The sequence below is a fragment of the Paroedura picta genome, chromosome 4 (assembly GCF_049243985.1).
Source record: "Paroedura picta isolate Pp20150507F chromosome 4, Ppicta_v3.0, whole genome shotgun sequence".
In the NCBI taxonomy this organism is placed as follows: Eukaryota; Metazoa; Chordata; class Lepidosauria; order Squamata; family Gekkonidae; genus Paroedura; species Paroedura picta.
Genome location: NC_135372.1, coordinates 49,059,347 through 49,070,749, shown reverse-complemented (window position 1 = coordinate 49,070,749; position 11,403 = coordinate 49,059,347). Strand labels below are relative to the sequence as shown.

General features: G+C 37.6%; 1 protein-coding gene across 4 annotated transcripts in view; it reads right to left on the bottom strand.

Moving 5' to 3' along the window:
* Window positions 1-277: 277 nt before the first annotated feature.
* The window catches only part of LHX9 (LIM homeobox 9), a 30,780-nt gene continuing 19,654 nt past the window's right edge, over window positions 278-11,403 (bottom strand). For 2 of the 4 annotated variants that reach the window (XM_077332755.1, XM_077332754.1), the window contains exons 4-5: window positions 10,661-10,863; window positions 278-1,842 (exon numbers count right to left, since the gene is read on the bottom strand). In XM_077332755.1, coding sequence (XP_077188870.1) covers window positions 1,786-1,842; window positions 10,661-10,863 — 260 coding nt within the window. In that variant the 3' untranslated portion in view covers window positions 278-1,785. Of the gene's footprint in view, window positions 1,843-2,629; window positions 8,652-10,660; window positions 10,864-11,403 lie in introns of those variants that run through there. The other 2 variants (XM_077332753.1, XM_077332752.1) reach the window with 1 other exon arrangement.

The following is an 11,403-nucleotide window of genomic DNA, read 5'->3' as shown; positions in this document are numbered from 1 at the left end:
AATTCTACCTATTTTCATTAAGCTCTCTATAGTAACTTTTTGACAGAACATTTATAACACGTTGTAAAGCAATTCTTTAAACAATTTGACCCATAATGAACACCAGTAAAAGAGAACTTTTATTGCAAACAGATACAGCCTTGTTCCCAGGGTCCAAAACATTGCTCAAGTAACGTCTGTGTTAATTTGGTGCTATGTTGTTAAGGAATGGTTTTCTTTTCTTTTTCCCTGTTCAGAAAACTAGGAGTTTAAGAAAACATTCAAAATGCTCAATATATACACATAAGCGAAATATTTTAATGTTAGCCGGTATTCATAGAAGTTACATTGTTTACATAGGGTTCTTTTGTATATAATAAAATTTCATTTTAAATGAAAAGGGTTTTTTTTTCTTTTTTGGCAAGCCTAAAACAAATTAACATATGCTTTGGATATACAGCTTAAGAGGAACAGAGTTCTTCAAAATCTTCCACAAGTAAGATTTTTAACAATTACAAGGCTTCATGTCTGAAGTAGTAATTACATTGATCCTTGGTAGCTGAAATTCAGCTGTGGATTGAATGGTGCACAAGTCAGGTCTTCAAGGATTATTTTTTAACAAAACTGTTAAATAATTTTGCTCATTGCATAGTGAGTATGTAAACGTATTAGGGACCATTAAGCTAAATCCATTAATAGTATTGTGCTGTACTGCTTTAGCCTTCCTAAAATCTTGAATAAGGTATTTTTTCAGGAATGCAAAAACAAAACATCCAGATGTACTGGCACCTAAAACATTGTATTTGACCAACAGCACCAGGGGTACTGTAATAGTTGCAAAACATTTTGTGCTTGTTTGGTTTCTGGCCGTTCTTCTGGATCCTAATTTCTATTTTTATTTTTTTGCTGTTTAAATTTTTCTTTAAAACAACTAGGTTCAGTTGATAATTTTGGGTGCCCCATTTATTTCAGTGGAGGGAACGTAAGTTGAAATTTGGCTGGATCATGCCTTTCATTCTTGATGGCCATTCATTATCTTTGTCAAGTATTGACAAAATAAAGATAAAGAAAAAGAGAAGGGGGAGGGCAGGAAAAGTTAACAAGGAAATCACTTTACGTTGTGCAACAACCTCTTTCTTTTCATTTGCTATATAAAACATTGATGGGGGATGCACTCATTTTGTCAAAATAATTAAATTAAGTTCAACAGTTATGTGTGTGTTTAGTAGGTTTGCATCAAGTAAAATGTTTATTAATGAAACTACTGTACAAGAAACATCAAAGCGAAATGCATCATACAGAAAAAGTACACTCTAGGTGACAGATGAAAAAGTGCATGCAGATTGCTTTAATTTTATTTTTAAGTCAGAAACAAATAATACTAATCTTGATCCCTATTATCTTGAATGAGTGAGAATTCTCCCCTCTGAATTTACAAAAATGTCATTGAACATATATGACTAATACACATTGGCAAGCAAGTGGAATGAATGCAGTTTTGGGATCTTATTTTACAGGTATTTTTGCTTGACATATGTGTGTGGTTCTTTAAAAGAAATGGAAGAATCTTCTCAAATAGGACTGGGTAGTACTGCCAGGTTGCTCTGATGTCATACACAGCCTTCGGATTTTAAGTTAGACACCATCAAATAACATGTGTTAACATTCAGGTAATGACATTGAGTCTATTTTTTAAAATTATTTTTGGCTCAATAAATTTTAAATGTATGGTTTATCATAACCTAATATTGTCTTTGTCTTCACTGCAGTGGATTTCCGATCAAACTTTCCCCTTCTTTTAATACTTTAGGGAATTTTCAAACGTCGGGATGTTTGGCTGTAATGCCCCAAGATTTGTTCTCCCTGAAAGAAATCATAGTGACAATTTATTAAACTACAGAGCAACCTGGCTTTTAGGGGTCTGTACTTTTAGTTTGTGTTCAGTATACCTAGCAACTAAATCTTGATGCATTCATCATAATTATTTGTTATAATTTTCATGCAATTACTTGAGCTCCTAACTATCTGGGGTTTTGTTTTTGTTTTTGGAAGAAACATGGCACCCTGATCCAAAACACACATGGGCACAATCCAACAACAGCTAGTTTGGACTAAATCCAAAGGAAAAGATGAAATTATACAGAGATGAGAATAATTTATAATCCACCAATTTCAATGGCATTTTATTTGAGCCAACATTCTTGATGGTGCCCCGTATGATTTGGAAGTGGGTCCCAATGATTTTCAGGGAAACTTAACTTCCCAAGTAATTGGCCCGTCCACCTAAAATTAGTTGCACTTAGTCCCACTGAAATCAGTGAAGTTTAAATTAGTGACAATTAACTTATCTCATTCATTTCAATGGAACATAAGTGTAACTGTTATTCAGAGCCACTATAAGTTAGGATTGTAGCCTAAAACAGGTTAGTATCAAATCATTGGGGCATTACTTTTCATTTAAAAAAAAAACACAAATCTTAAATTGCATCATGTATATGTACTTTATAGGGAAGTCTAGAAAGTATTTCTATTTTAAAATATTGATAAAATTCCCATGACTGTGTCCATCATCACTCATTCACCCATACAGTAAAAGCAACACACTTCCACAGACTATTTTTTTAAGAAAATGGATGGTAAATAAAACTCCTTCAATTCAAAATGGTTTATTCACACAAATTTAATAGGATATATCACAATTGTTTGGTCCATAAATATTTAGGGGAAATAGTTTCTATACAATGCATTTCTCAATAAAACAAAGAAACATGGACAAGTTTGCTAGACCACTTAACTGTACTATAAACACGAAGTTCAATATATAAGATTATTGAATTTATCAACTATATCCGAAAGAGTGCACAACTGCTTTCTATGACATGTTTGTCCCCTCTACCAGGATACACCATAAAAAGAGTTTCAGAAATAAGAGGTAAAACAGTACAAAACTAGTGAGGTGTCAAAAGGGCTTGAAACAGTTAATTTAACAAACAACACATATATATCCTGATTTTTTCCACAAGCTTACTCCCAAGTTATAGCATAAGGCACATTGCAGAACTGAGTTATAATTAGTCTACTTAATAAAGTAGATCTATAGTACCATATAGTTGTTCTGTCAAAGAACAAAATTTATAAGTATCGATTTTTTTTTGTACCTGTAAAAGTGTATTAATAAAGATCTGAGCCTTTCCAAGGTTGTTTGGTCTGGTTAGTGGTAAATGCCCATAAGGTAATAGAAACAGGAGAAGTTCAAGGTTGGCACCTCAATCCTAAATGTATCAGCTTAGAAGTAAATTCCATTCTTGTCAATTGAACTTACTTCCATTTAAATATGCTTTAGGTCAGCAGCCTTAAGCATCCTAGAAGATGATGACCACACTCGCTAAATATATAATGACAAAGACACATTTTCCTCTGTTACAGTGTTAACATTTCTTCCTTTTTTTTAAATAAGCTACTTTTCTGTGCTAATTTTTTAAAACCCTGAGCAAAAGTTACAATAATGCACTTTAATATGGGCAGTGAACTGTCAGTATGCATCCATACATTAGTAGAGAAAAAAACAAAATAATTTCCTAATCACTTGGTCTACTAAAAAATAAAAATTTGAAAAGAAAACTATTTGATTGAGGGAATATAAGGGGAGAGGCTCAAATGAAAAGTATTTGTGCAAAAGTTATTCCTAATGATCCATCCAAACAGATTTTTAACAGATTTCTGTTTGGTTTTGGAGGGTCTCCCACATCTAATTAGTGTTTTTCATAATAAAGGATACAAATGAACATTCACCACTGCCCAGACCATTCAGACTTTAAGCTTAAATAATTTTTTTTAAAAAATAAACCAAACACTTGCAAGTGTAAACTAGGAAAGATATTTCGATCAGCAATGCACCCACAAGGCTTCTGAGTTTAGCGGCTTCAAAGTTTTTCAGTTTTAAATTCACAATTTGTAAGATTTCTTTTCTAATTTATTTCCTTTGTACTGAAACATTTAAAACCAGAAAATCTATGGAATTTAGTGAGATAAGCTAATTTCAATTACCTTTCCTTATCTCTGTGATAGATTTTGGGCAGCATATGTGTTTGTGTTTATTTGCATTATTACAAATGTGTAAATACATACACCCACATATTATGAACTAAAGGAAATAATCCAGCAAATGTTTGTCATGAAGGTTGTCCTATTGAAGGCCATGTATGTGTGACCCTAAAGGGAGCAAATAATGCCCTGGGGCCACTTTGAGTGGGGGAAATGACACAGTGGGAAGGCAGAAGCCCTTTTTACCTATGTCACACTCCCAATCCATACTGGCAAATGAGTTTTCCCACAGCTGTCATCTGGCTGCAGAGAATGCAAGTCAGGTCAGTAGAACCTTGACATGACTCATAGTCAAACATCATGTGCAGGTTGGCCTTTAGTTATGATTAATATATGCGGCTCCAGTTTCAGTGGCACTTTCAATCCAATCCTCTGCATGTTCACATAGAAGTAAGCCATGATCACTTTAATTGGATTTGTTCTCAGGTTGGTGCGCATAAATAGGCTTGCTGATCTAATCAGAACTCATTTTGCTGGATTATCCATTTTGAAGTTTATGCCTTAAAATGCTAGGTACCATCTCATAGAAAATCTAAAGTATGCTTTAAAAACACCAATGAATAAGAAACACTAGAATGGGCTTTTAAACTTCTTAAGAAATCATATTTTTCTTATTTCCATCTACCCTGAAAATTATTTAAAACGTCATAACTTTCGTAGGAGACATTAGTATTCATATTTTAAAGATAGAATTGTGTTCATAATTTTTAATGACTCTAATTTTTGTTTTAGGATGTTCTCCAGCCATCTCAGTGACACTTACAGTGCTTCACTTTTGCTGGGCTGTACTCATAATGGGAAACAAAACTGGAAAGGTTTCAGTGGTTTAACCTCCAACTATTTAGCTACAGCCCCCATGTCATTTGCTCATTAATTTCAGAGTAATTAATCCAGCAGAAGTATGTACAGGACTGTAAACATTTTAACCCTAACGTTAACAAGTAAGTGTACTGTTAACAAGATCTTCAAACTGACAAAGATGATACAAGCTCTTCCCGTTCCACATTAGAAATTTAAGCACTGCAGATATCTTTGTATTTCAGTGACAAGAGTTCAGTGTGTGTTGAACTCACGCACTGAAATCATGGATTCAGATGGGTAGCCGTGTTGGTCTGAAGTAGCACAATAAAATCAGAGTCCAGTAGCACCTTTAAGAACAACAAAGATTTATTCAGGGTGTGAGCTTTCGAGTGCAAGCACTCTTCGTCAGACTATGATCTTCTTACATGACCATCATAGTCTGACGAAGGGTGCTTGCACTTGAAAGCTCATACCCTGAATAAATCTTTGTTGTTCTTAAAGGTGCTACTGGACTCTTGATTTCACTCTGATCCAGTTTACTATTTGACAGGGTGAAATAGGTTTTGGTGCTTACCTAAGCTTGGATTTTGTCTATTAGTTGAAAGTTACTTCCACTGAAATCAGCGGAATAGTATATAAGGCAGCAAAGGATCCTTTGCTTGTTTTTTTTAGAAGTAAGGCTCACTGGGGTCAGTGGCACTTCCACCCAAATAGATGTCCACAAAATCGTGGCCTTGGGATCAGTGCCTAGTCAGTGAAAGAGGAGGAATGACTAACTTCCCTTTTTTAAGGACTGCCTGGTTTTCTGGATTATAGTCTTCCAGCCACAACAGATACAGACTGGCATCTTGACAAGTAGTCAAAGTATTTAATAAAGTTGGGTGCCATCTAGCAGTGGAACTTCATGAGTGGAGTGCATGCACTGGGTCTGAGTCGAAAGAGAGATGCAATTGATCTCTCTCTCTCTCTGTCTCTCTGTCTCTCTCTCTCTCTCTCTCTCTCTGAGCCACACACACTCGTTTTGCCTTTCTTTCTGGGGAAAACTTATTTAGCAGTGTCAGTGGGATTTTGGGGCTCAGTCTTCAGGCCACCAGTTAATTATCCCTGTGCAGTTACTTATCTACCACTGTCTGTAGGATCTCAAAGACAGGGACCGGCTGGCTCATTTCTTGGATTTGGAGTCTACATATCTAGGGCTCTCATCAGTTTGTTCTCTTCTTTCATTCATACGAGGCTTAATGAGAGTAAATCTCAGCCCCAAAACAATGCAATTGTATATGAATAAAAATGTTGCCAATGTTTAATATATCTATAGAAGTTAAAATAGGGAACAATTCTAAGAGCTCTAATACAGTGTGAAAATTAGAAATTTTGATGTAAGTTTTGTACAGTCTTTCAGTACATACTGGAGTGGATTGAACATGGCTGAAGCCTGTTATCCTCAAAGAACTGAGTGTAGAAATGGTATACACATTTCATGTGAGTATAGTCTCTGTGCATCGGGAAGGGAAAAGGTCACCCCATTCACATGCACAGTCACCATAAACGTCTGCAAGAGCCTATGTGTGTAAACTGTATATGCATAGGCACTGTGTGTTTGGTAGTAAAAAGACCCTCAAGTCACAGCTGACTTATCGTGACTCCATAGAGTTATCGAGGCAGGAGGTGTTCAGAGGTGGTCTGCCATTGTCTGGCTTTGTGTCAGGACCCTGCTATTCCTTGGCAGACTCCCATGCAAATAATGGCCAACTCTGCTTAGCCTGGGCTACGAAGACCCAATGTGTTTAGGCTCTACAATAAACTGATTCCCTAACTACACCTGTAGAACCTATATACATACAGTTTGTTTCCACATAGGCTCTGGCTGAATTACAATGTGTGTGCATAAAGTCATGTCTTACATATGGTAACATCATCTTCATTAACTGACAGGATAATACAAAAGGCTTATTCAAGGTTGGACCCAAAGGTACCATTCTGTTGGTATAACAGCATTTATGCCACTTCCATGGATGGAGGAGGGAGGCATGACTTTTGCTGATTGTCCCTGTCTTCTGCAGTCCCCCACTTTGCCCCATGCTATTCCTGAGGGTCCCTATACCCCCCAAGGGCAGAATTGTAGGGGTAGGCCGCAGGAAATAGGAGTCAGGAAAGTCCTGCTCCTCAAGCTTTACTTCATTCATGGTGATTTAGATAACCATAACCCTAAGTGATTACCAGCACACTGTGGCAAATTACTATAAAATCCATCTTACTATTTGACAGGGTGAAATAGATGACTGGCTGTGCAATCCTATGTAGAGTTACTGCAGTCTAAATCCATTGGAATCAATGATGGCTTGGAGTAACTCTGCAGAGGTTGCAAATTACCTCTGAGTGAGAGCATACGCCTTGGCATTGTATGGTTGTATCATGGCTCCTAGTAAGTGGTTACCTGCATCCATCCTGCTATAGACCTTTGTGAAGTCATTTATACTGACCATGATACATATAGTGTCTAGTTCTGTGGTGGTTGCTTCTTTCAATGGTCTGGTGTGACTCTGTATGAGCAGCACACAGCTCACATTCTCATTTACCCCAACAAGTGGGTACCAATTTGGTATGTCAACCAAACCACAACATGGTGTGGTAGTGATGTGCAAATCTCATTAATTTTGCTGGTTGCAAATGAGTCACAGATTCACTTCTCAAAAGCAGGAAACCACTTGTGGTCTATAGAACAAAGGAATTGCCATGAACCCAGCAGCCACATGAATCACACTGACTTGGCAAGCTGATAAAGAAAGGTGTTTCTGGCATCACAGTTTTCATCACAGGAGTGCCCTGCATGTACTTCTGTAAATGAAAACAGTAACATTTAAAGTGGCCTTTAAGGCTGCAAATTTACAAAGAAGTTCCATTGGACTTAATGACAGGGCCAGCACTATTATGGGATAAAAAGAGGCAGCTACCTCATGTGGCAGATGTTGGAGTGCCAAATTGTCAGGGTTTCTTCCCCCCAACTGCTGGAGATTGGCACTGTATGCATTTTCCATTTCAGGCACCAAAATAACCTCCAGCCTTGCTCAATGGGACTTGCTTACAAGTATATCATCTTTAAGATTAAGGTGCCAACAGTTTGAGGAAACCTGTGGCTTTGTTTGGAAACACAATTCTCCAACTTCCATAGTAACCAATCTTTTTTCAAGATTCTGGAAATAAGGAACATACAATTTTAAGAGGCACTTAATAGAACGATTCAAAACTCCCTTTAATTAGGCAATGAATTTTTCTAAAAAAAATGTCTGAATACAATTTATAGACAGAGCATGTAACTTTATAATAGAGTTAGGTTACTGCAAACTCATTTGCCAAGTGGCTGCAAATGCTACACACCAAGTTGGTTTTTCCCAAATAATTTGTGGGTTTGTTTGTTTTAAAAAAATCTTGCAAATAATATTAATAATAATATAATAATAATAATGAAGAAAGAAGAAAAGAGTAAGAATTTGCTTTTTAAAAGTCAAATGTTAGAAAAGGTTTGTTAAGGTAGTTTGTGAGGGGCTTCCGGAATCGTGGCTGTCCAAGTTAGAGGTCACTGATGACACTACAGTGATAGTGGGATTGGTCAGGTCTGTTAAAGTGGTCGCAGTGCCGGGTGGAGTGAGAGCGCCGCTGTCTGCTGAGGGCGGTGCCGGAAGTGACGTGCCATCAGCTTTATCAACACCCCCATTCTCCTGTCGCAAAAGGTTCCTTCTGAATTTGGCTCTTGCGTTTTGGAACCAAACCTGCAAACCAATCCCAGTTGATTTCTTTACCAATGTTTGTCTTTGTTTTGACTGATTCTTTTTCTTGTTTTGCTTTAATGCATTTTTTTTTAATTGTAAGATTTGGGGTGGGCGGGAACAAGTCATTTACACCGGGGGTTTTCAGACCCTCAGAGAACTCTTTCCTCGCTACCTTGTTTGCCGTAGCATGCTTGATGCGGTATGGTGGAAACCCAATACATTGAGATGATTCTGGGGCATGTTCCATTCACACAGAATGCTGCCAGGCTTACTGGATCTCATTGCTTTCCTACGAGAACTAAGAGTTCTCTGCTATACCTTCCTTCAGCTGCACATTATGGGGGGAGATCTATCTATAGTGCTGGGCAAATGACCTCTTGGGGAAGTTTCTTTCCATGATTACTAAACTTCCGATTAAGAAATCCTGCTAACTCTCCAAGGAACTCCAAGATTCTTGTGAGCATAGCATTAAAACCACGATCATTGAGCAATTTCCTTTCACTTTTTATTTTCTACTATTCATATGCTACACCTAAATCTATAGCTGTTAAACGCATTTCTGGAGCCCATGATGAAATAATGCTAGAGACAGATTTGAAAAATTCTGTTTACCCAGTCTTTCTAGAAAATATCTGCTTTGATATGCTAACTCACCGTGTTTTTAAAAAATATTTTCCACAGCATTTTAGTAAAGGTGGGTGGACTGAGTCTTGTGTTTGGGATTGTAAATTTACCTCAACATTTTAAACTGTTAGGAGAAAATGCAGGAGGAAGAACATCATCTCCTGTTTTCTTACATGGATAGCAGAGAGGGGATTTCAACTCCATGCTGGTAATCTCTTTGATTTTGGTCACATTCCTTTGTACATAATCCAAGAAATTAATTTCACTTAAGCCTCTGCTATTCATTTTTGCTGACTTCTATAGATCTGGCATACGATACATTAAAAACTGCAGGTCATGTTAAGATGTGATTTGCTGTAGTACCTGAGGTCTGAATCTTGCATTGTAATAGGAAAGTGATTTTCTATCATATTTACATGATGACCAGTACTTTGGAATGTCACCCAGTGATGAAATATGAGATTTCTCACAGCCTTGAAAATAATCCAACGTTCACTGGCATTCACTCCAAAAATATGCTCTGCATGTAAATATAGCTTGATATAATGTTTTTAAATACACATATAAACCTAGCGCAAGAATCCAATCTTATATGCCGAACAAATGACCAGGAATTCTATGTGATGTATCTGTTGCTGGCTTGCAGATAGCAGATGGGGAAGTCATATGTTCAAATGCTTCCCGTGTAAACAAGCAAACAAATACACTCTTTCCATGGTCAAAACTAGTATATCAGGGAAAAGTCAGAACCTTTTCTCTCTCTACCCTATACAATCACTAGTTTTATGGATGTTGACAATGTTTTTCTATGGAGGAGGTTTTCTACATTCCATCCCTGCCTACAGCAGTCCAGACCAGCAATAGAAATATTACGTGGAGTTACCAGTCAAGAAATGCATCCCTTATTGTAATTTAAAGGGAGGATCTTCTGTATTACTTGTATCCAACTATGGTAAATTTCAGCAACTGAAAACTAAGAAAGCTAAAGCATGTGCTTCGTGTAACAGGGAAAAGCAAAAGATTATATTTACAGCATGCCAGGGTGCTCAGTGCTAACAGTTCAGTTGCCTTCAAGGGACAGTTAAAAGTTACTGCTTAAATCACATCAAAGTTACAGATCTTCCACCCTGATCAGAGGAGAAGGTAGTTTCTGTCAGAGTGGGATACTCCTTCAACCCCAGAAGCTATAGACTCATACCCCTTTTCAGAATTACTTTTGTGCATTTAGATCATGCAGTCCAAATGCCTTAACTCTCTCTATAAATATCTGCTTGGGGACAAAATTTATTAAGCTAGCACTAGGGAGATACCAAACCTTGAAATAAGGGTGGCTAATTTAGGTGGGGAAGAGGGTTTGGGAAAAAATTGTAATGGAGACCTCTTACCTGCAGAACTCTCTTGGTTAGGCCTGTTTTCTGGGCAAGCTGTTTGAGGTCCTTGGCATCTGGGTTGTGGTTAATGGCAAAGTAGGACTTCATGGTACGGAGCTGGTGGTGTTTAAAAGAAGTGCGCATACGCTTGGTCTTCTGAGATGGAGGGTAAGGCTGCTGGTCTCTGTCCAGATGATCTGTCTCATTTTCATTACAACCTGTTCAGAAAAGCCATACAATACTATAAGGAATCAGCCAGAGATGTTATTTGTCTGATATTGCCCTGTGGCATTTTTTTAAAGGTGGAAGAGGGTTGAAACTGGCATATTTCCCTGCACCGTGGGAAGTTTTCCTGACCTGTGCAATGCCATGGCTTGCAGTCTGCGATGGATATTACCATATTACCCACTGTGGATATTTATTTCCTAGAAAGGTTAGCAGTACTGAAGACACATTAGGTCACAGAATTCTTGATTCTGGAGGTGGTTCCTTTTCTAGATGTTCATCTTATTCTAGGTACACTTCCTTTAAGCCAGCACAGTGTAGTGGTTAAGAGTGTAGGCCTCTAATCTGGAGAACCAGGTTTTATTCCCCACTCCTCTACATACAGCTAATTGGGTGACCTTGGGCTAGTCACAGTTCTCAGAGCTCTCTCAGCCCTACCTACCTATTAGGTTGGTAGTTGGGAGAAGAAAGGGAAGGCCATTGTAAGCCTCTTTGAGATTCCTCCAGGTAGTGAAAATTGGGATATGAAACCC